Genomic DNA, 24,773 nt, shown 5'->3' with positions numbered 1-24,773 from the left:
GCGGCTCTCCCTGCGTGGCGCCCCCTGGCGGCGGGCGGCGCACCGGGGCACAGCGCCCGCCCGGGATGGGGCTCGAGGCTGCTGGGAAGCGGCGGCGCGCGGCGGGGCGGGGCCGAGGGCGGGGCCGGGCGGCACGGACCAATGGGACGCGGCAGGGCGGGGCCGGGGCGGGGCGCGCAGGCTCGCGGGGCGCGCGGCGGGCGCGGCTCCGGGGTGGCAGAGCCGCGCTGCCGCCATGGGGTGTTAGCGCGGCCGGGCCCGCTCCTCCGGAAAGAGCCACCGCCGCCCGCTGGTCCCGTTCCGCCTCGCTCTGCTCCACTCCGCTCCTCCGCCCCGAGCCCATGAGCCTGAACGAGCACTCGATGCAGGCGCTGTCCTGGCGGAAGCTCTACCTGAGCCGAGCTAAGCTGAAAGCCTCCAGCCGCACCTCCGCGCTGCTCTCCGGCTTCGCCATGGTGAGCGCCCGGCCTGGCGCGGCGGGCGGGGGGTGGCACGGGGCCGGGAGCGCTGCCGCCGCTTCTGCTTCTCCCGGAGCCTGCTGCGGTGAGGACGGGGGCCCGGGCCCGGGCCGGGCGCTGCCCCCGGCGCGGCGTGCGGCACCTGGGGCGGCGGGGACCGGGGCGGGTGCCACCGCCCCGGGCAGTGCTCCCGGCAGCTCGCTTCGGTAGCTCGTTTGTTTTGGAGCGCGTCCTGGCACGAGCTCAGAGCTGCCTCTTGGCTTTTATCTCCGCCAGATAGTGCAAGATTTGTTTGATTGTTACGTATTTTCCCCGCGGAGGATGCTCGGGACCGCAGAAGCCGCGGTGCCTGCCGCGTGTGCCGTGGGCAGCTCGCTGGGTGCGGGGTCACCGTGTCGTGTTCCGGTGTCGGGAGCCGAGGGGCCGCGCACGGAGCCCCCCAGCGCTGCCCGGGTTGCGGGGTTTCCATCCCGCTCCTCTCTCAGCCCGCACGCCTGGCGCAGCGAGGCAGGGGCAGCTGTTGCTCTGCAGCTGCTTTTAAATAAACCAAGAAATACAACCGATTAAAGTTTGTGGTGCCGCTCAGGCTCATCCATCATCAGTCCTTTGCAGTTGCGAGGTTTCTAGTTTTTATTTAAGGAGAACTCGAATGTTACTTGGTTTGGAATTTCGTGCGTGGTTTAGAAGCGTTTTTTTATTCTTGTGTGTTTTCTTTCGACTTTGATGTCAAGTGCACTCTAGTTACCCCAATTATGTCATATACGAAAGTTCCATATAATTTGAAATACAGTAACTCACACAGACTTCCTCATCTGCCCAGACATCTGACATGCAGAGCTACAAAACTCTGCCCTCAGCCCCTTTATGCAGCTGTTAAAAATGCTTCACAGTTTATAAATTCGCAATTTCATTCCTCTGACTTGCTTTATTTCGACTTTTTTTTGCCCCGCTTTAACAAACGGAGTATTTTCAGCCGTTGAATCTGCTCCTTTCCAGAGCCATTGTTCCAATGATGCTGTTGGAAAACACAGCAGCCTCCTGACGGTCAAATAAATGTCACTGTCCTCCTTCAATGGCTAAAAACAGACCACAACTCTTGGGGAGGTGGCGGAGTGCTGCCCGGGTGACTGACAGGCGGCTCTGTTCCTGCGTTTGAGCCGCTTCTCCTTGGGTAACGCATCCGGCTGGGAGCTCACACGCCGCTTCTGATCATGGATTTTCCTTGTTGGACACCCGTCCTGCCTCTCAGAGCAGTTGGTGGCTGCTTGAGTCAGCCCTTTACATTGAGAGAGAACGTGGGGAAAAATTTGTTTGTTGGGGTCTATAAATTTTCTTTCTAAGGGAGGTTGCATCTCAGTGTAAATGCTGTTGTTTTGAGGTCATACTTAACGTCTTGAATTCCTTGGTTTTTCTCTAAATATATGGTACATGGACTCAAAATCAGTAAATGTATGAGGTGAGGCTTCTACTTGTTTCTCAGTTCAGTTCTCTAGGATTCTAGGGGTTCAGTCTCCTGCTGTTGAGAATTTGTTGCTTAGGGTACTTCTGGAAAAAGCCACTTCATTCCAATTAAGAAAATCTCTAATTGCCAGTAACGTTACATGCAAATGTTCATATTTAAGTTTTTCCAAAGAGAAAAATCCACTTTTTTTTCTTCATGTAACAAGTTCAGCATGGAAATCCACCTGTAGTGTCTTTGCTCTTGCACTGACTGACCTAGTCCTAGTCCTCTAGCTAAGACTTCCTAATCTTGGTTCAGAAGAACTGAGTAAACTTTCGAGTATTTTTAGATGTCTTTTAAAAACTTTGCTGATCTTTTAGAGTTGTTCCTCTGCCTTGAAAAGCTGGGCTGTTCTGTCATGCCTGTGCATTGTTTACTGACTGCAGTTCTTTGGCACCTGATATTCGAACAAAATGCTGCTGAAGTGCATTCTAGTCTTGGGTCAAAGCTGGCAACAGCAATGAAGGGTCATTGTTCCTCTCTTTTCCTTATCAGGCATGGAAGAGCTTAAGTGACATGTCCAGGACCACCCAGTGAATTGATGGGAATTGTCAGGAGAGGAATGTGCTGGTTTCCATGCCAGCCCCATTGATCCTTCTCTTTGATTAAAGAGTGCTTGCATCCTCTAGTAGAAGCTAAGTTTATTCCCGCTGAACTGCTCATGGACTATTTCTATGTCTAGCTACAGCCATTTTGCAAAGTTGATTCCCTCAGGATTGGTGATGTCCCCTGGTGGAATGAGGCATGCCAAAGGCAAGGCATTGCTCGGGTCAGTGAGGTGGAGTATCAAACATTCAGCAGGTTTCAAACCCTGAAGTGTTATATTTCCTCAGAGAAGATTAAAAACTTGTTTTACAATAAGTTTTGCTTCAGAGCTTCACATTAGGATTTGCTACCATGTGTGAGCTTCAGAAACAGTTGCAGGAGCTGGTGATGGCAACTGATGTGAGAGCTGAGCTCGCCCCAGTAAACCTGAGCATTTCCTTCACTCAGGTTTCCATGGATGCTATCATCCAGTGCCATATGTCTGAGGGAAAATCCATGAAGTTTATAACCTCATTTAGTACACTTTTCCAATTTATGGAGCCAGCTAGTAGTATCAGTCCCCCAAATTGTTAGAGGTAGAGAAAGAAATTCTGGATTGTAGGGGATGTGTAGTGCATTAAAGAATGGAGGATTCATTCCATACACTGGTAGGGGCATTTCTCAGAGATTTCTCACTTCTGTATCATAGCTAAGATCTTGTTGCATGATCTTGCCTCTCATGCTTGGCTTTATATTTATTTTTTACAGTGAATAGGCTGCTGACAGGTTATTTTTGTCTGAACAATTATTCTGACTTGTTAGCATCATTTTGTCACCAAGGATGCATAACACAGTAGCATGACAATTTTACAATATGGGAGTCAGAAACCATAGGAAAGTTGTTAAATGCCACTAGTTATAAAACCAGAAGACTCAACATCTCCTCCTGCCACCAATTAACAGCTTTGTGAAAGTAACTGAGTCAGAACTATGGGTCTGAATTATACACTATGGTTGGTTTCCTTATATGTAGGATTCAGAGGTTGATATTTACCAGCCAGCTGTTTTCTTTTAAGTACATCTAGTGGTCCAAGCTGGCTGGGCTTTGTCTAGATGGGATATATATACTTCAAATATCATCAAAGAACTGTCAACTTTTGCCTTTGAAATATTGCCAGTATGGTCTCTTGAAGACAGCTTCAGTCATGTTCTGCAGAAGACTGACTGCAGAGATAAATATTTATTAAATTGATTTCCATAATAACAGTTGGGGCTGAGGTAAGGTTAGGTGGGACCTGGGGCCACTGGTGTCAGCTGTACAGGTGTCTGTCTAGTAAAGGTCACTTGGTTGTTTTAAATACTAAAAGAGTCTCTGTAGAAGTTTTTAAGTGGTATTTAGCTGGGTTGCTGGTAGACTGGCATGAAACAGTGGCATTTTGTAACCTGCAGGAGCTACAGGCCCAGTTTTGTGGCTTCTGTTTCCACTTAGCCTTCTGCAACACTCCTGCACTCACAGGTTACAGCTGTGCTGGAGAATCTTCCCCCATGCAAAAAGTTTCTTCTGTTCCAGTCACAAAAGGAAAGTTTTGTGCCTCCTTTAACATCCCTGTCTTGCTTACAGACGAGCAAGGCAGGCAGTGTGGAGTGTTTGGGGCTCCTGCTGTTCTGTCTTGCAGCAGCTGTGGATGGCTGCTGTAGTTTGGAGGATGTAAAGAGGATACTGAGCCTCTGGATAATCTGAACTTGTACTTAATGGATTTGCTGTAAGTTACACTGTGTTGAGGGTTATTACCTCCTCAAGATGCATTTGCTCCCATCACACGGGTATTGCCTTTTCATGTTTGCTAGCAAAATAAAATGAGACCCTGTATTTGTATTCCAGTGTCAGCATCAGCAAATATTAATGTGTTTTGCCATTCTGCAGCAAACAATAATCTGCAGAGTGAACATCCTGGACTAATGGATGAATGATGCTTAGTTTCCCTTCTGTATGAAACCAGTAAATAAGATCATTATTTTGACTTATCTGCTTTTAATTTCCGGTGAGTTCTTCTGGCTCATACAGAGCCTCTGTATGGGTTGTTTATAACTCTTTATGAATGGTGCAGACAGTCTGTGAGAGCCTGGCTCTGTGCCTCTGTCTCTGGAGTGAATTGTACTGTCAGGAAAACAGGGAGCCAGCCAGAGGAGCTGATTCCCAGTGATGCTCTGACACTCAGCTCATTATTGAGTTTCCTCTGTGGTCCCACCCATAGACAAGCAATGATGGATGGGCCCTGAAAAATGCAGTTGTGATGTTTGATCAGCACAGCTTTCTCTTTAGCCATTCCTGACGTGCTAGACTGTACAAGATGCAGTCCCAGTACAGGGTTATATTCCCACCAACCTGAGCTCAGAGGCATCTCTTTGGGGAAGGGGAGGAGAGGAAGTAAATAATAAATAATAGCTCATAGATAATACAGACTTACTTGAAATTAGGCATTTTGTTTCCTTTTCTCTACAGCACTGTCTACTGATCTGAAAAATATGTAAGCCTGTGATTTTAATTTAAGAGCAGGTGCTTTATTTAAGCCCTTCTGGTCTAATAAGATATGGGAGCCTTATGAATAAGTAAGTGAAATGAACTTGGTCAGTATACTGAAATTAAAAAGAAGTGCAGATTTTTCTAGAGGGCGAGTTGTTAAATTTCCTGCAATATGGTAGTAATCAGGCTGCTGTGACTCTGAAATCCAGGACTGTTAAAGGCTTAACATAGTTATGTGCCAAAATTCAGTTACCTTCTAAAAACATCAGACTGCCCACCAATTTTAGGCTTATGAGAGCTTCAGTCTTGTATCCTAATGTCATGAGTCGTTTAGTTTTGTTAAGAAGCTGCACTTCAGATGTACAACTTTGTCAGGAGCTGTAGTAAATCTGTCAGTCATATCTGTAGGATGATCTGAAGTTAAAGTTAGCTCTTCTTTGAACCAGGGATTAGCCCAGATGACCTCTTGAGGTGTCTTCTAGCCCACGTTACACTGTGATTACGCAGCGAGGCAGGGCGCTTGCAGCACAGCAGCTGCACGGTCAAATCATGCAGCAAGTGTTCAGAGAAGCTTTGAAAGCGGTGAAGGAAAAGGTGCTAAAAGTGTTGTGTTGGAAAGTGTGCAGCCACTGACGACAGTTCCTGCCCTGAGCAGCTCTTTTGAGCAAGCAGAGCAGGAATATATCCTGCCTGGAACGTTGGCATGTACCTGTGAGTTCAGGCTTTGTATGAATTTGGATCGTATCAGGTGACCTCATCAGGGCCCTGTTCTTGCAGGTATTACTTTACAAGATCAGTTGTGATCTGTTTATTTTGAAATTGCAGCATGAGGAAAGGAGGGAAGAACTTCTGACACTTTGTGTCTCTGTTAGTAAACAGGCACAGGCCCTCGTGGTGAAAAATGAAACTTGTAGGTGCCTGGCTCAAGCTTGGCCCAGGAAGGAAACTCAGAGTTGAAAAGTTGGCAGTTTTTCTGTTAGTTTACATTGAAAGAGTTCCCAAATTAGTTTTGCTGAGAGTTTGAGGAGACAGAAAACATGAACTGATTTTTTGCTTATGGGTCAGGCTGGGGTTACTCTGCCAGACATGAATACTAAGAGCTCAAAATCAGATGCTTGATATCATTAGTATAGAGGCGTTGATAAATGGAAATATAAAATGTCTTCAATGCTTGGCAAACTAAAAACAATCAGTTCTTAAAATAAAATAAAGTTTTCATCTGGTGAAGCTCTTTAGTGCCATGTTTATGTTATCATACTAAGCACTAGGATAAAGGATTAAAGTGTCTTGTCATTCTGGATGGCTTTGAGTCTAGGCACAGCAGAAGACTTACAAGAAAAATCTTTAAGTATGAAAATGAATCCTCAGTGAAGGATTGCAATTGTTCTGTGAAAAACGCAGGAAGCCCAACAACCCACGAGTACAGTGCAATTTAACAAGCAATCCTGCAGAGGAGAGACCTGACAAGCAAATGTTTATCCTCTCAATCATGAAGTTTCCCACAGCTGAAAAATGGTATTTTTAAATCCTCGAGCAAGGACTGTATATGCATTAATATAATTTCATGTTGAGTTTCTCAGAACACTTGGAAACTGCTTGCTAGTTGGCTGGGTTGTTAGGCTTATGACAATAAAAGCTTTCAATAAAGGAATTAAACAATTGGCAAATGGTCTCGAATGCCTGTTGGAACATGTCTGAGCAAAACCCTGGGTTGCCTTAATGTGTTGGGTGCATTAGTGATTCAGAGTTCTGGTGTCCTGGAACATGCGTAAGATGGGGTCCAGGACTAGGTTAGCTTGGCTCAGCTCTTGCAAAATACTGAGGGTTGAATGTTTCTGCTGCTTTTGCAGCTGTCTTTCAGCCCTGGTTTCCATGCCTCCCTGCACCTGTATTACCCATGGATCTTTCTTCCTATCAGCTTGATGTGCTTATATTTCAGATTACTGTCAGGTTCTTTCCTCTGCATTTCACCTGTATTTTGTCTGTTAAATGAGTTTTTTTTGAGAAAGAGCACTGAACGTAGAGACCTTTGTGCATTATTCCCTCTATGGAACTATCCTTTGTCTGAAAGGCAAATTTATCAGGAAAGATCCCTTCAGGAGAGCTGTTGGGATTAATGTCACTCATCAATTGCACATATGCACAAAACCACCTGGCAGTTTTAAAACCAGCTAAAAGGCATTCTAATTAATTTTATTTGTCAGAATAATTCCAGCTGGTTTTATGAGTTTCCTAGGGCAGTTATTTAATTTGATTTTTTTATTCCTTAGGCACAGGCATGCTTGGAGATCTAAGGTTACAAGAAGGTCATGACTGCATGTAGTAGTGGAGGGCTGGAACATCTTCATGAGTAGCCTCATCTTTGGGGGAGCAGTGATGCCTGGGAGCACTGTGTTATTTTTTCTGGAGACGTTTCCTCCAGCCTCCAACAGCCTTGCTTGGCTGCCATGGGCATTGTGGAGACTCACATTTTGAATCTGTGTTCCCAGAGTCCATTTAAATACTTGAGTGGAAGAATATAGCTGAGAGCCCCATGAAAAGGTGATCTTTTCTCATGAAAGGTTTCTGCACTTTCGAACTTAAACCCAAATAGCCATGGAGAAAGGACCACCGAGGTTGTTTCAGGCAGTCCCCTGCCTTCTCAGCCTTTCACAGATCCTTCAAAAGACTTCATAAGTAAAGATCAAAAGCTGTGTCTTCAATATAACACAAAAGAAGAAACATTTCACTTAAGGAGTCCAAGGATGCTGTTCATAAGGGTCAGCTGTTTTGCTGGCATGAGCTGGAGGTGGCAAGGTGGTTGGGGTTTGCTCTGCAACAGAACAGTGAGGATGAAAACAGTGGTCTTTGCTTGATAGCTCAGACCTAAATTTGGACCTAAAGAAGCGGGTGCAGATTGACATGAAGGAAATGTAAACACAGACTTTGTTTTTATCAGATGATCTTCCAGAAACATGGTGTAAACTTTGAATAACCTATAGTCAAATAAATAAGCTGTAGGTAACTGCATCTCTCTCCCCCTTCCTTTTCAGGTGGCTATGGTGGAAGTTCAGCTTGACCCAGACCACGACTATCCTCAGGGGCTCTTGATAGCCTTCAGTGCCTGCACTACTGTGCTCGTTGCAGTTCACCTTTTTGCACTCATGATAAGTACCTGCATCCTTCCAAACATAGAGGCTGTTAGCAATGTGCATAACCTCAACTCTGTCAAGGAATCTCCTCACGAGCGCATGCACCGGCACATTGAGCTGGCGTGGGCGTTTTCCACTGTCATTGGGACTTTGCTCTTTCTTGCAGAAGTGGTGTTACTCTGCTGGGTCAAGTTCCTTCCTTTAAAGAAGAAAACTGACAACACTCCACAGAGCAACAGTTCTACCATCACATCAGGACAGGCAGCAGCCATTGCATCGACGTCCATTATGGTGCCCTTTGGATTGATTTTCATTGTGTTTGCAGTCCACTTCTACCGGTCACTGGTGAGCCACAAAACAGACAGGCAATTTCAGGAACTCAATGAACTTGCTGAATTTGCACGGCTCCAGGATCAGCTGGATCACAGAGGTGATGCTGTCACCTCAGCTGTCACCAATTTTGTGTAAACCTGTGCTTAAGAAAATAAACCCACTATTCTGCTTCTGCCTTATGGTGACTCCCTGTGGATGAACTGGTTGAACTGCTGATTACTTTTTAAAGAATAATTATAAATATTGTTCTAACCCTTTAGAGAGGGGAAAAAATGTTCCTTACATACAAGTTTTGCTGTCTGAAGGAATGGATGGTGGGGTGTGATTGCACTGCATGTGCAGCCCTCCTCCTGTGAACACTGTCTCACATCTTTCCCGTTAATGTGGAATGGTGGCTGTATAAATACATGGAAAATAACATTGTACATTTGGGTATTTGTTAGGAATGGATAGAGAAGTTGTGGATTTTTTTTCTCTGTTTATCTGATGTTGGCATTTACTAGAAGATTCTGCTTGTCCTATCCATATTGCATGGCATGATACAAATTACTTGGGACATGCAGCAATTAGCGCTCCGTTTCGGTGCTAGTGCTGCTCTCCCTGGAAAGCCTGACAGATGGTAGGAGTGAAAGCTTTCCCAGCACTTCCCCAGTATGTTTTGCTGCCAAGTAATTATTACTTTGCTGATTTCTCCAGTGCCTTTTTCCCGTGGCACTTACACATTTTGTAACTTGCTAAACACCCAGGACTAGACTTACTGTGATGTGGTGTGGCCACATGAGTAGGAATGAGACTCGACTCTTCTCTTCCATGGAAGAAAATAAAAGCAATAATTGTTTTAAAGTTCTCATGAGCTGGCACATATTATCTGGAGAGATAGATTTGCCTGTTTCTCTTTTAAGAATCCTTTTTTAAAAAGAAGGAACGAGATGAAAATTATCACTGGATAATGTTTTTGCTTGAAAATCAGAACCACTGCTGTTTCTTTTCCAAGCCAAAGTAGTAATTATTTTATACTTTTATATTGAAAATATATTTTTAATAAATCCTCAGAAGCAAGCAGCAAAAGGTGCTTTCTCTGTGTTGGATTCCCAAGTAATTAGCTATGCCTTGGTCTTCCTTGTTTAGAAAAGTATTGTCCTTGCTGAAGTGTTGTATTTAATAACTCATTATACATTTTTGCTTCCAAAGGATCTGGAAGACAACTTTTCTTGATGTATATTTATTTATGAAAATGGGTTATTTGTAATCAATACTGCTGCTTTCCTTCAGACACCTCTGTGACAGCAATGCTACTGTGTTGTTCATTTCCTCTAAGCAAAAACCTCCATTTGGTCTCCTAGATAAGAGGTTTGGTTCCAGCAGTTTTCCTGGGCTGCTTCAGTAATTCTGGCTATGTCTAGGACTGGAATTCTTTGGGGCTCAGTTGTTCTGTGGAGGAGCTTTAGGGTTTAATGGGTAAAAGCTGTTTTTTGAACACAAACTGAGACAAGTTTCAAGCCAAAGGGGAAAAAAAAAAAAAAAAAAAAAACAACAAACTAGCTATCACTAGTCATAGCTATGCCTGTGGAATAAAAACCTGGGATTTTGCCATGAGACAGGAGGGACTGTGACAGTCCAGTGGAACTGTGCCTGACAGCCTGGGCTGAACATGGTCTCTCACACCAACCTCCATCTCAGGTTATTCCAACATATTTGCAATCTGCACAAAGTGCCTGTGGAGTTCAGGTGCACAGTGTGGTTACTACTGAAGCAGATGGGAGCTGATCTCTCCTGTCAGCAGCACTGCAGTGCAAAGTGTTGACAAGGTCACCTGTGGTGCCTTTGTATTCTAAAAATATAACTATAAAAAAACCCAAAACCAACCTGCTGGTCTCTTTGTTTTTCCAGCAGCAGTTGAGGTTCACAAGCAGCAAACAGCTTTCCACTTGGTGGTTTCACCTGTGAAGTGAAAGTCCTGGCATACAGAGGCAAAACTGGATTTTCTCAGCTCTGCCATTACATGCTTCAGATATATTCTATTCCTGATGTAAATCTGATGGTGAGGATTGTAACTACAGACTCACAGGTGTTTGTTCATGGAGCACTGGAAGCATTGCTTTAGTAAAGGCAATAAGGAAGCAGCATTCCAAACCACAGAATGTTGGTAGTAAGCACAAAATGTATTTTTCCATCCAAAACAGAACTTTACCAGTTCTGTCTTGGGAAAACAGGCCCCTAAAATCCCCCTCTAAAAGAAAGAAAACCTGACCTGGTATTCACACCAGAGCAACTGATTGGAAGGGTGTGGTCAGGTGTAAAAATTTTACTTCTGTCTGTAAATTTTATATTTAGGAATTACATGGTTCTAAATGGAAGTCCAGAAAATCCGTTTTCTGAGTTTATTTTGTAAAATTCCTTGCTGTTCTGGATAAGTAGCTGAATTTTTCTTTGATTTGTGGATCTTTTACAAAGTGACTAAGAAGTGTGGGACTTTCTTGTTGTTTAAGACACACAGAATTAGAAGCTAGTGGGACATGGTTATTTTTAGTTTTCTCAAGCTGGTAGGCTCTGAGCTAATGGCACTGTTATAACAGCTAATTTTCTGACTATTTTCTGCACTTTAAGCCATGATATCAAGTATGTTTTTGTCATTTTTCCACCTGTGGAAATGGTCATGAAAGTTACACCTTGGGTACCTTTGTCACTATATACCCAGGCAGTAACCAGACACAAACACATGGATCTAAACATTGAGTGCACTTAAAATTTTTTATCCCTTATTTATACTAACTATGGTGTTAGGCATTTACCTCAATCATTTTAAACATTGGTTATTGTATATCACTTACTTGGGTATAAAATACCTTCATGAAATAAAATATACTCAATTGTTGTGGATTATTTTTTATCTATAGGCCTTAAATAGACTTAGTAACTGAAACATGATCTGTTGTAACTTCAAAAGGCATTTGGGGTCACAGGTATGTATTGGGCTATGTTTGGGGGGAGTGGAGAACACAATTACTTGATTGTACTTTTCTATATGCTTTTAAAACACATACTAGAAACCCTCCTTCTCTAAAGCCAAGGCCTTGAAACCACCAGGAGTGTGATTTCTTAGCAGGAGGAATAAGAGGAGCTGAGCAAAGAGTCACTGCCTCTCTTCCATCCTTTTGGTGCTTGTTTTTGGGTTTTTCCCCATTAATTTTTTTCCCTTTTCCAAAATAATGGGGGTGGGAGGAGGCTGCTGAGCAAAGCCACAGAGGGAAGTATACCTGAACAGCCTTGAGGGAAGGGTGAGGCAGACTGCAACACGAAAACCACAGTGTGGGTTTGACACTCGAAGGAATAAATAACCCAGGGTCGTGTTCTTGAATTTTTTTTTTCTTCAGCATCTGGTTATTCATCATGGCTATCATCAAACATTGCCTGGGCCTCTGCTAAAACACCAGCTGGGTCATGTAGTTTAATCTAAATGAAAAGAACACAAATTAGTTATGCAGTGTAATTGAAGAAGCTTAAGGTTTTATAGATCTTAATTTCTTGAGCATTATTGGAGAGTCTCCCATGTATCAGGACTTCAGCTCATATTGCAGCCTTTCAATTACTTAGAAACAGCTACACTCCCCTAACTTTATTAGTGTGCTAATCATCACTTTATCTCCTTGAAATAGCTCTGTGTGAGTGATTTTAACAAAACACACTCTTGGGCAAAAGTGGCTTTGATTTGTAAACTTTTAGGCCTCACCTATAGTTTTAATAAAGGGGGTGATGGTGGTGACAAAAGTTTATGAAAACCTGAATTCCATTTTTCTCCTTTTATAAATTACTTCATATTCTGAGTTCAACAGATCTCTACCCACTGAGAGCACAATAACAGCAGTGAAAGTTGAGGCTTTGTTTTTGCTTATAGAGCAGAAGAGAATTGGATCATCACTTGGTCTTCAGGGAGTTAAATAAACAGCCAGACTTGCACATCCTCCCTTAGTGTACCAGTAGTTCATCCCAGGCTATTGGATTGTTGAGGCTCTTCTCAGTGACCTTTACATATAGTAAATATTTTTTAGCCACAGAAGTGCTGCTCCTTTCACTCTTTTTGCAAAATAAAGATTGTTTTTCTCTGGTGGGTATTTGGGGTTTATTACTCTGCACTGCTGTGGGTGTGCCTGGTACTTACAGGATTAACTGGTTCATCAAAAACTGCTCAAAGGGCCTTTGGCTATAGAAAGCAGATTTGAAGAGACAGAGGCAATGAAGATGTAACAGCTTTGGAAGGCTGCATGTGCCTGGTGTCATTTTGAACAGCCCTGTCCCTGGGCCAGAGAAGGTGGGTGGCTTTACCTGCCATGGGTCTGTGCTATTCCCTGTGTTACTGGAGCAGAGTGGTGAGCTGGGATTATCCAGGGTGGTTCTGCTTGGCTCTAAGTGAAGGGGAGCTGCCCCAGCCCATCCTGCACTGACTATTTTGTTTCACATCTGTGGTTTGCAGACCATGAGGGTTCAAGCTGAGACTCTTAGGGCCAGCTCTCACTTGCAGTCACATCTGTTCACTGCTGATTCCCATTTCCTCTTCCTCCAAGGGCACAGAGCTGGGGACAGGTTCTCCTATCCACCAAAGTGCCGTGCAAGGACCCAGTGGCTGCCAGGCTGATGGCCCAGTGTGTCTTTGTGTCTCACCAAATCTTTGGGATGGGGTAGGGCCTGGCTCTTCCTCTGCTGTGTGTGTCAATCAAGGGAAAAGATGAGCAGAGGAAGTGGGCTCTAGGACACCATCTGCCCTCCTTGGGCCCAGGTGGGAAGCTGCACACACCCCTCTGCCCCGGGGGGTGGGCACAGTGGTGAGACCCTGACTTGGAGGAAAGAGCTGCTGTTGGCCCTGCAGGGTCTGCTCAGCCTCAGCAGTTGGGCTTGGTGAAATCATTTGGTCTTGACACCAATCCCACTATTGTCTGTTCCTCTATTGTCCCCATTTCCTTTGTGCTGCATCAGGTCTCTGAGCAGTTCTGGTGCATGAGAACTGTGTTTTTTCAGATGCAGGCAAGTGGGAGGCTCCAGCAGAGGCTGCATGAGCTGTTAGTCCCTATGGGGTCATTTAGGATGCTGCTGGCCAAAAGACTCTGAGCACACACCCCATGGGGGAAATCTCTTTAAAAGTGAAATGCTACCTGGAGAGCTGACCTGAGCACTGATGAATACAAACACTAAAATTTCCAAGCAATTACCTCTGGGAGTGGAAACTCAGAAGGGGCTGGAGCGTTTTCTCTGCCAAAGTCAACCAGAACTCCACACTTTGGTATATCTGCTACCCAGATGCCTTCGAACAGCTGTCCCTTATCTGGGTAGAAGTATTTCCCTGGGCCATGCTTCTTGCCATCTTTCCAGCCTCCAGTGTACCGATTTCCATTTGCTGCAATTAAACACATGAAGAGACCTTGAAATTTGCACCATTGTGTTAAAGGGTTACAAAATAAATCAATCAACAGAGCAAACCAGCAGAGGAGAAGATCATGTGTTTGGCTCCTCTTAGTAATTTCAAGGTGGCTCTGGTACTGTGTGTCATTTTGATTTTGCAATGCTCCATCTGCTGTGCTACAGAGGGAGAAAATCCTGCAGAAGGAGCCCACGCTTGCTCGCTTGGAACCAGGACTCTGCTCACCTGCTTTGTTTTCACATACTCATTTTTTGCTGACACAAGGAGCCAGTATGCTTAAGGAGAGGGACTGGTCCCTGAGTCACTCTTCACAACATGAAAAATTACAGGACACAAGTTTCAGATTTGTCACTGCAACAAATCACGCAGGATCTCTGGCTTGAAGAGGTTTGCTTGTCTGGGCAAGGAACGGAGCACTGATTGCTGTCCAGTCAAAATAATCTTGATTTCAAAGAATACTTTTAGTTAAGTTTTTCCTCAATGAATTACAGGGTGAGAATTGCTGCAAGAGTCTGAACAGTTCTGGCAGTCAGTTCCAGGCTGTTTTTCCAGCTGTACTGCTTCTCTTGGCATTTTTCTGCAAGTTAAGAGAGGCTTTTTTTGGGCTCTCAGCTGCTCTCCAGGAATCCACCCATCCATCACTAACAAGGAAAGCAGAGCTGCAAGGGGAAGAGAGCAGCCTCATCTATGGATGCTGGTTGAGAAAGGGCATCATACACATGGTGATGCTAGGAGTTGGGACAGATCCAGACCACCCTGCTGTCACTAGGAGAGGCCTCTGCTCACCCCTTTTCCTACATACAGTGGAAAGCCCAAACCCATGGGGATTTCTAACCATGTTAGTGGAAATACCTTTGTGTCTCAGCTGAACTCTGCCATTCTTCATCACAAGAAGTGGCTGAAATACCAGGGCACCCCACACTGTGTTGCAGAGATAGCTGGGGCCTGCCAGGATGCTGTAAGGGAAGAAGGGAAAACCAAAAAGGCTTCCAGAGAATGTGGCTGCTGGGCTGCTCGGGCAGGGTCTGGTTTACAGGCTGGAGCTGTGGTGATGGTTATCTGCAACTTTGATCTGCTTTTGTGCTTATCTGCAACACCAAGCTGCCTTGTCCAGGCTGGCAGCAGCTCGGCTTCTGCACTCCAGCCACCAAGTGAGAAACCACCAAAACCACAGTCCTGGCTGCAAGGAGGGGCAAAAAGCACCCTGACTGTACTGTGGTACCTGGCTGGTCACATCTGCTCTCCTCCCAGAGCACCCAAGGCTGTGTTGCTCAGAACCACGATCCCTGTGGAAGTGAAGTGCTGTGGTACAAAGCTGTTGGGGAATGGATGTAGCAGAGGCAGCAGATCAGCTCAGTGCTCCCAGCCAAGCTCACCCTGGCTGGGCATGCTGCCACTACAAGCAATTTAATCTTGAGCTGCAGCTCATCGTGACCTCCACTGAAGAACTCCTTTTCTTTCACATGGCAAAGCTGCCGGCACGTGGGCGCACTTCCAGCAGCTGAGCTGAATGCATTAAGCTTGTGGGTATGAAATAATTGCTCCGGCTAATTTTAACCAAAAGGAATCCAGCTAACAATCAGTTGCAGGCTAGGCTGGAGGCAAGTGAGCTCTGAAATGGTGTATCAGCCACAGCTCAGCCTGCAGGGGCTGTTAGTTTAGAACTAACAGGGCCTTTGACAGGAGCACAGCAGATCAGTGCAAGATTCCCCCTGGAAGCAGGTGCTGATTTCATCCAGATGAGCCATCGGTCCAAAGCGACTTTACAGGCAGTGCAGGGAGCACAGTCATGCATGTGGTGTGCAGAGAAGGTCAGGCTCATTCCTCCCAGCTGCTTTGTTTAGCTAATTACTAGCCTCGAGATCACTTTCAAGCAAAAAAAAAAAGAATAGATGAATAATAATATGGGGATAATATTTATTCAGATGTTCTTGGAATGCCATGCCTGGTATTGCAGAGCTTGTTGAGATTGTTTGCTTTGGGGGAAAATGTGTTGAAGTCCAAGGAAAATAAGGGGAAAAAAAATTAAATTTCTGTATTTATGCTGAGATTGGCCCTAACATTCCCAATCCATTATGTACTTGGGGTTATTTATGGAAAAGGATTGTGTACTAATGAAACCCCTGTGTTCACTCAACACAAGCCACTGTCGGAAGCAGACAGAGGGGATGGAGTAAACTCAAAAAGAAAACTATGTTGTTGTGGGTTTTTTTTCCTATACTGGAAACTGAACTCTTCTTTGGTATTCAGAGCTAGAAAGCCTGTCTGGCAAAGTGCCTGACTTGAAAAGAGAGATTTGCTCTTCTCTGACCCAACAGTATATTATCTCTAACCCGAACCATCCCAGTCATTTAAATGTAAATCACAGCAAAAGTAAGCTTTCATGTGTGTGGGCTTATGGGCTTGAGCAGAGCACTGCCAGCCCTTGCTCAGCCTGTGCTGCTTCCCACTCCAGACCTGGAGGGGAGGGATGACACGGGGCGGCCGCAGTCCTGCTGCAAGGCTGCAGTGTAGCACAGAAATCTGGATGGCAGAGACACCTGGAGAGCAGCACAACACCAAACAGCTTGGAGGGGGCAGGGGGAGCGAGGGTGGTCGGTACTTACGGAGCTGCAGCAGGCCCTGCCCGTTGGGCTGATCCGTCAGCCACTGTCCCTCATAGGTGGAGCCGTCCTTGTAGTGCATCTTCCCCCAGCCACTCCGCAAGCCATTGCTCCACTCACCCTCATAGAGCTCCCCATTGGGGTAAAAGAATGTCCCCCGGCCCTGGACAGCAGCACAGAGATGGCTGGTTAGGAGCTGCTCTAGTGAAAGGGGTCAGTGCTCAATTCTGGGATATCACTTTGATAGAATATTCCTTTGTTTATTACACATGGCTGCCGGCAGCCCAGCTCTGGGGCTGTCCTTGTGTTGAAGGAAATGAGATGTGGTAGTACGGGATTTTTTTTTGGCAAACAGTTTTATTCCCTTGACAGAACCTTGGGTTTATATCTCAGTGTGTTATTATTGGCATGATTGCTGCTAATATTTAGCTAAAAGCAGGTTTTACAAGTATATAAACCTGCCTGGGGAAAGGCAGCATTAAAGGATGTGTCTCTCAACATGGAGATTTTGTGTCTTTCAACCCTGACGACGTTTCCAGCTCAGTGTGTCCCAGGCTGTGCAGCTCTACCCCTTGTTGGTTTTACATCTATGTTTGCCATTAAGAGAAGTCCAGAGGTACCCCCTATGTCAGGGAGTGATACCAATAAGAAATATTTCCTTATCAACAACACATTTTCCCATAGGAATAAAGTGGGTTTTTTCTCTGAACAAATAATAAAACCAGTTCTGGAAACAACTGATTTTTCTGAGTATTAATTTTGTTAAACTGCATGGATGTAAGGGAGAAACTTTTAAGAAGAAAACCCAACCCTAATGATATTTGGATGTCATTATAAATCTTTCACCAAAGCTCAATTATGGAAAATCTAACCTTAAAGAACAGGAAGGGAAGCTCCCTCCAAGAGACAGGAGCCATGGAGCCACACACCCATTAAAAGTGTTGGTGGAGATGAGTTTAATTTAAGAGCAGACACAAAGACAAACACAAGGTTTCCAGTGGCAGATCCAAAAACGATCCTACAAGGATTTTACACATTACACTGCAGCCACTTCTACCAGATGACTTTCTCATTATGTTTCTTTTAGAGAAAACTGATTAATGTGGCAGGCCTAATTTCCAAAAGAACTCAAGTTATTTGCCCATTATCTGCAAAACTCCCAGAAGAAGGTGCATTTTCTGGCAGTGCTTATGATACAGGTTCCTCTGACTTGTTCAAGGACAATAGTAATGAAAGGGATGGGTGGGGAGGATTAAGAGACAGGATGTGAAACCTCCCATCGTGCTTGGCCGAGCTGCAGGTGAGCCTGAGCAGTAACCACTGCTCTGTGGCAGACGGTGGGAGCTCGGGGCTGTAGCCTGGTAGCCAACAGATGGGTGGGGATGACTCGCTCTCCAGAAAGGAGATGGCACTCCCATACAAATCTTGGATTTTTAGTCTTGACCATTCAGCCTCAGGATTGCAGAAGTTAGTATTTTAAGTAATCTTCTTGCACATGTGCACCCAGCTATTCCCCGTGTTTTGGGTCCCACTGCCTCACTGCTGGCAGAAAATCTCACTTACACTTCTTCTGTCATTTTCCCACCAGCCTGTATACACCCTCTTGTACTCCTTGGTCACTGGGTCAAGAACGCTGTACGAGCCATAACCGTCCCGCTTCCCAAACTTCCAGTCACCGCTGTAAATAGCTCCTGTGCTCTTCCAAATCTGGGTGCCTTTACCTGTTTAACAAACAACGGGAATGACTGGGAGAAGGTCATGGTTAGGAGAAGGGTGCATAGGGCTGCCAGTCCTGCTCCATCCCAGGCAGGGCAGCACTCCCTGCACAAAGTCAGGTTTATGTCTGGGATTCAGTTTAGCTTCCCAAGTTGGAACCATCGTTAATCTTGATCAGGGGCTTCCTGTGTGGCCTCTGCTGAATGCACTAAAATCTTTCCAAACCTCAGTTTACTGCTTGTAAACAAGTCTGTCCTGCTCTGGCTGCTCCTGGCTTGGACAGGGTCTCCTCCTGCCCTGTCCCCTGCAGCCCCTGCCACATCTTGGGAATAAATTAAGATTCCTGGAACCAAGTCAGGAGCTAAGAGAGCTCCAGGGACTGTGCAGCCAGGGCACATCTCAGTGCATAGAGCTGACTGCAGTTTGCTGTTATTTGGAAAAGATTTTTAAACATCTGTAATAGAGATATTTCGGGTAGTTGCCCCTGAGTGCATGCAAAAGCTCTTCAAGTTACCTATTAGAAATGTTTCTGCATTTTTGCATTACATATATCAAATATGTGTGTGTGAGTGTACATATAGTCCTACCTGAATGCTCTTCCAGGAGCATACAGAGCACATAATCCACTGACCACTTCCTATCCCTAGGAACCTTTGTAAGAACATCTAAGTTGCTATTTTTTCTCAAAATTATCTGTCTTACCATGTTTCAAGTTGTTCAGCCATTCTCCAGTATACTGATCCCCATTTACAGCATAAATTGTGTGTCTTAATCCACATTTCTGGGCTTTCCTGTCCCATTCATAAAAGAGAGGGTCTCTAATCCTTGGGTACTTTATGACGGGCATAATGCTGGTGTCTGGAGAAGAAAACAATTTATTATCAGCAATAAATTAGAAAGTACTAAGGCAGGTACAGGTAGAACAGTATTTGTGAGCCATGCACAGAGACAGAACAAACAGGAGGCCACTAAAGATACTGAAGTACAAACCAGCACTTTGTGAAAATGGGCTCATTGCATAGCCCAGCCTGTTAGGAAATGTTAAATAAATCTCAGCAGGTCAGGTTTGTGGTGGGCATTGATTTCTGCATCTGCCAGAAACCTCGGGGAGTGCAGGGACAGGCATCTCCTCCATACAGCTGATGGAATGGGTCAGGGAGTTGTCCAGTGTCCCTGAGGCCCACCTGGAGCTGGGACACTTCATACTCCCAGCAGTAATGCAGCTCAGGCTCCTTGGCTGCTAAAAATATCAGTTCTCCAGCTTCCTTGTTAAAAAGGGTTGAAACCACAGTGTTTTCCTCCCCCAGGAGGCTGTGGCTTGCCCAGGGCAGGCCAAGTGCTTGCCACCACACCAAGCTGCCAAGGAGGTCACTTCTGAGGTGACTTCACAGGTGAGGTGGGTTTAAAGCAGGAACAGCAGGCAAGGCACAGTGAGCACAGTGGGGGTGGTTTGGGCATTGGAGGCCTGGAGGGAAAGGGTCAGTGTGGGGGAAGAGGAGGGAAAATGAGATGTTTTGCCTCATAAATACAGAGGACAATGGTGGAGTGCAGCATAGTGGTGATTTCTGAGCACTGCCAATGGAACTGCTGTTCAGCACAGTGGGAATGCGACACAGGCTCGGAGGCGAGAGTGGTCTCCTATGAACCATAAACAAAAGCCAAAAGGTGGCTGTAGAAACAAAAGCAAGTTTCTACGGATGCCGTTAACATCCAGAGCTCGGCTGGAGCCCAGCGGGGTGGGATGCTCTCCGATTTTGTCTCCTGGGCTCCCCCTTCTGTCCTGATCCGCTGGACTGAGCCATTTCAAATGATTTTGCTGCATCTGTGCTGCGGGTGCCAGGGAGCCTGGCAGAGGAAAAAAACAGGGCCTTGGGAGGAGAGGGAGAAAGAAAGGTGCTTTAGATTCTTGCTAGGAAATAAAAGCTAGAAATTCTAACTAAGAAAATACTGTTAGAGTTCAACCTCAGTTCTGCATTTTCCAGCTGTGGGAAATGGTCAACAACAATTTAGAAGGATAGCATTGCTAAATAAAAGTACTTATGTGTCCAGAATGAGTCTTGGTTAGAGGACACCGAGGACAGGATCTGTCCCCTCAGTATGGTGGAGTCACAACCCACCACAGAGGATGTTTCTCCAGCAATGCAAATGCAGGATACACTAGAACTGCTGAGCTTCTCCCTCACTTTTGAGTGCTGCCGCTCCTGGAGAAGGGGGTCTTGCCAATGGCTGGGTTTTTAATGACATTGTGCCACTCTTTGCTGGCTTGAGCCTGTCCTGCCCTCGTTGGAGAAGCAGAAGAGCCGAGATACAGCAATCTGTACCCACCCTGACACTGGCCATGACCTCTGATCAGCTCATGCCTGTGACAAGAAGCCTCTTCCCTACTCCTGCCAGATGGGAGCATCACTTTTCCACCAACACATCCCACCACTTCTTTAACTCAAAGCTCAGGATTTACAAACCCCAGGGAGGATTCCCAGCTGCGGGGGCAGCCCCATCTGCTCGCCATGCCCTGCGAGGCACAGCCCGCGCAGAGTACCCGAGGTAATACGGGCTGCCGGGAGCCGCCTTTATATGCTGAATCCCCTTCTAAATTTACGTCAGCGATGCCAGGTTTGCGTAAGTGATAACGCAGTCGGTGTTCGCCTCCCTGGATGTTTTCAGCCGCCCACTTCCAGGACGCGGGGAGGCTGGCAGCGAGAGGCAGGCGGTGCAAAGCCGTTCCTGTTACAGCTCTCGGTGCGGAGGGTGAGAAGCTGCTCCTCCCGTGCGCCTCTGCCGCGGCTCTTGGGGATGAGGCTCGTCAAGACCCCCGCGTCCCCTTCCAGACGCTGCTCTGCGACTTTTGTCGAGTCTCTGGTAAAATGCAGCTTTAGTCTGCACGGCCCTACTGGAAGCCTATTTTTTCCCTGTCTCTTTGCAGAACTTCAGAGCAATGCGGTGTAGCTACTTTTCTCCATCTTCCATCTTAACTTAATGAAGAGCAAGGAGGGAAATAGACCCTGAAATACACCTGGCTGCAGAGAAGCGGCTTCTGACTGTCCCTGGCAGAACCCTGCCTGGCACCGCACCCCGGTGCACCCTGCCTGACTGCCCCCGGCTCCGAGGATGCCCGGCTGAGCTCGGCCCTTGCCGTGACCCAGCACCACGGCACTGCCCTGCAGCGGGGTCTCTTTGCCAGCACCCACCAGCGGAGGGGAGTCACCCCCTCCCCTCCTGACCCCCAGGGCGCTGTCTGCGAGCGGAATGCTCAGGGCACCTGTTGCTGCTCCTCCCCAGCGGGAGCTGGGCAGGAGGGCAGCGGGGCGAGCGGCCGACAGGGAAAGCCCCCAGCTCGGTTTGCAGAGCAGCCTGGAGTGCGGCCGCCGCTCTCCCGCCTCCCCCGATGCCGAGGGCCGAACCGCGGACACCGACCTGTGCTGGTGGCGGCTCGGTGCTGCCTGCGGCGGCGGGGTCGCCATAGCAACGTGCCAAACTCCAGCGCTAAGGGCCACGGCAGCGGCCCCGGGCGGACAGGGATGGGCTGGGACACGGCATCACACGCTGGTCCCCTCGCTAAGCACCGGGGATGGAGCCGGAGCCACCGGGCACACACAGCGCTGTGCAGCTACGTGCCCGAAGCTCGGGATGCTCCAGCAGCATATAATGTGCTAATAAGCCACGAGTGTTTCACCTCTGGTTGGTTTTTCACACGCCCAGCAGCAGAAGGCTGGAAATGAAAGCACTGATTACAGCATCGATGAGTAACAAATAAATCAGCCTTGCAAATGTCAGGAGAAATAGGAGAAAGCCACTGAAAATGCACATCAGCCGTCTTAAAGGAGAAATCTGAATAAACCTGACACTAATTCCCTCATCCATTACATTTCTTCCACAGCCATGGTGAGCAGGGATTGCCACTTTGGCCTTATGGGTGTCTGTAATCATCTTCCCTAATGGGTAATTGACTGTGCACATTTCTAGTATCACACCACAGCTCTTGTATGACTCCCATGAGCCAAATGCATTTGATTCTCATCCTTTTACTGCATTTTTTGTGCACAGCTCTGCAGGCTGTAAGGTAAAAATGTTGAGGCAGGTGGGAAATCTTGTGATGAAACAAAGCAGCTGTCTCTGTAAAGATGAGATACAGATCAGCCTTCCCTGACAGCTGCTCCTTTGCCATCTTCAATATCTGAGGCATTGAATGTGGCTTAAATGTTGTGTCCATGCTCAGGTAGGACAGAGATTGGATTTATTCCAAGTGTGAGTGTGACTAAAGGCAAATATTCCATTTCCCGTGGCACATGTAAGGGCCATGGAGCCAAAGGAGACAATGCCACTGCCTGGGAAATCAGGTGTAGGAAAATAAAGAGGAGGGGAGGAAGAGCTGCTCCACAGACAACATGAGCTGGTGTGGAAATGATGGAGGGAGATTTGTACCAAGGGAAAATACACACATGGAATTTCTTGTGTTAGATTAGATGAACTGGGAAGATGGCAGCTGCTAGCAAGCATTTCCAGGGATGTAGGAGAGGCAGAACTTTAGGCAGGAAAAAAAAAAAGAAAGAAAGAAAACTATGGAAGCTGACCAAGTTAGGAAATATTTATACAAGAGAAAATGTCTCCTGTTATTAAAAATGAGAATGAAGATATAGAGGAAGGATTTATTCACAGTCACTCATGTTAATGTGTTCTGGTTTGGGGCAGAGCCTAAGAATTACTGGAGACAATCATTCCTGTGTTTCACCATGGCCAATTGTAAGGGCTGGAGTGAAGACAGAGGTTTGGGGAGGAAATAAAGAAATCCATGAGGGAGAAGAAAAAAATGCTTATTGCAACCCAAAATCTACAGCTTGAAATTACAACCAGAAATAGCTCTCTCTGGAAAAGTATAAACTAATATTTCAGCCACTATATAGCACTGCACTTAATTGAGAGATCGGCAATTAAAATAATTAGCTAATTAGACCATTTTACTTGTCTATTTTTAAAGGGCATGGGCTGCCTGAGGTTTCTGAACTGCAAGTCCAAACTATGTCCCACCTAACCACAGCTTCTGCTAACCAGAAGTTACGTACATATTTGAAAAGTAATATACATTTAAAAACAATAAAAACTTTAAAACAGTTAAATTAGTTTAGCAACAAATTAAAATTCACAAATTGGGATCACAAACTGCCTCTGCAAAAACCTCTGTATCTGGACGTGATGGAGGGTGCTGCCTCCATTTCTGGGTTGCTTATTTTAAATTCTTCTGCTCCTGGTTTTGTGTGTTTCACTCTGACACCAAGGAACAACAGCAAAACCTTCACCAGGCAGTGCCAGGGCTTCAGTTCTGCTGCTGCTTGTCCTGTTGCTGCTTTAGTTGTCTGGCAGTTGATTAAACCTTACATTTATTAAGACTGAAAGGAAGCTTTTAAATCTGTCCATGTAAATGATGCTGTAATTCAGCCCATTATTCTGCCAACACAGTTCACATTGCAATGAACTCAACTTTCAGGCTGGACACACTGAAGAGCAAACCAAGCACTGGGAGTTTGTACATGGGAACATGCCCAGAAACACCTTTCTGCAGCACAGTCCTGTGACATATGATGCACTTTTTTTTTTTTTTTTTACTTTTAAGGGCAGGATTTTTTAAAAATATCAAAATTTTTTTAAAAAATAAATATAGCCCAAGGCCCTCAGTATTCTACATCTGAAACTAATAATTTTTGCACTGAAAGGAGACAGCTGCTCCAAGCTGAGTTTTCTTGCACTAAGCTTGGGGAATCACCCAAGTGAAATGTCCAAACCAACTGAAAACTGTCAGAATCAATAAATTAAATTTATTTTGGGAACTTTGTAGAATAAATAGAGAAAAAGCATTTAGGGAAACATATGTTGGAATTCTTTAAAGGTGAAGAGTGTGACAACAACATACTGTGGAAGTGGGATGCTCAGAGGTGTGTTTTATTCCTGCTACATTCAAAAGAAAAGCCAGGGAAGAGGTGGGAGGGTCTTGGACTCCAACCAAGCCTGTTTTGGTGAGCTGAAGGAGCATCCCCACCACTCTGCTCTAAAGAATTGTCATTAGCAGGATTTAGGAGGGATTGAAGTGAAAGGTTTGAAGTGTAAACTTCACCTGGTTGCCTCTGGGTTAAGGGGCAGCCTTGTGGGAAAGCATTTAAAATTCTTCCCTCCTTCTGGCTGGGAGCAGTGCTCTCAAGATAAAAACCATGTTGGTTTTACATCAAAACAACCTAAAGTTAAATCCCTGGGTTATCTGGAATGTTCAGGCACTTAGATAGTCATGCAAACTGAAAGGCTGAAGTCCTGGAAGCTGACACCAGATACCCTCTCCCCATGAGCTCCTGTTGCTGCAGATTTACACCTCTTGGTCTCTGCTTAAATACCTGCAACAAGGTAGAGGTTTAAAGGTAAAGTTATGGTGTTAATTCCTGAAGTCATCCAAAGCTGAGAATTATTTACTGACCACAGAGTGCTTTGCAAGACTCTTAATATCATTGGAGGCAGATAAATTTGGCCGTACTTGAGCTAATGCCTCCTTTCAAGTCCTTAATTTATTCCTTAATTGAGGGATAAAT

The 24,773-nt window shown here is 45.8% G+C and overlaps 2 protein-coding genes across 2 annotated transcripts; one reads left to right on the top strand and one right to left on the bottom strand.

The window, feature by feature from the left end:
• Window positions 1-207: 207 nt before the first annotated feature.
• Window positions 208-8,651, top strand: ORAI1 (ORAI calcium release-activated calcium modulator 1). The gene is made up of 2 exons (XM_030232837.2): window positions 208-455; window positions 8,041-8,651. Exons 1-2 carry the CDS (start codon window positions 342-344, stop codon window positions 8,605-8,607), a joined length of 681 nt encoding a protein of 226 aa, XP_030088697.1. The 5' UTR covers window positions 208-341; the 3' UTR covers window positions 8,608-8,651.
• A 2,825-nt stretch (window positions 8,652-11,476) lies between these two features.
• MORN3 (MORN repeat containing 3) lies at window positions 11,477-19,057 on the bottom strand. The gene is made up of 5 exons (XM_009092446.4): window positions 18,907-19,057; window positions 18,052-18,209; window positions 16,492-16,651; window positions 13,677-13,861; window positions 11,477-11,925 (listed from the first exon to the last, which is right to left on the bottom strand). The coding sequence occupies exons 1-5, from the start codon at window positions 19,049-19,051 to the stop codon at window positions 11,854-11,856; spliced, it is 720 nt and encodes a 239-aa protein (XP_009090694.1). The 5' UTR covers window positions 19,052-19,057; the 3' UTR covers window positions 11,477-11,853.
• Between the last annotated feature and the right edge of the window lie 5,716 nt (window positions 19,058-24,773).

The sequence above is a fragment of the Serinus canaria genome, chromosome 15 (assembly GCF_022539315.1).
Source record: "Serinus canaria isolate serCan28SL12 chromosome 15, serCan2020, whole genome shotgun sequence".
Classification (NCBI taxonomy): Eukaryota; Metazoa; Chordata; class Aves; order Passeriformes; family Fringillidae; genus Serinus; species Serinus canaria.
This window is presented reverse-complemented; position numbering and strand designations above follow the sequence as displayed.

Coding starts and splice junctions, on each gene's coding strand:
- ORAI1 (XM_030232837.2), top strand. CDS start 342: ATGAGCCTGAACGAGCACTCGATGCAGGCGCTGTCCTGGCGGAAGCTC. Junction 456..8,040: donor TGCTCTCCGGCTTCGCCATG/GTGAGCGCCCGG, acceptor CTTCCTTTTCAG/GTGGCTATGGTGGAAGTTCA.
- MORN3 (XM_009092446.4), bottom strand. CDS start 19,051: ATGCCCGTCATAAAGTACCCAAGGATTAGAGACCCTCTCTTTTATGAA. Junction 16,652..18,051: donor GGGAAAATGACAGAAGAAGT/GTAAGTGAGATT, acceptor GCTGCTGTCCAG/GGCCGGGGGACATTCTTTTA. Junction 13,862..16,491: donor GCAGGGCCTGCTGCAGCTCC/GTAAGTACCGAC, acceptor GTTTAATTGCAG/CAAATGGAAATCGGTACACT.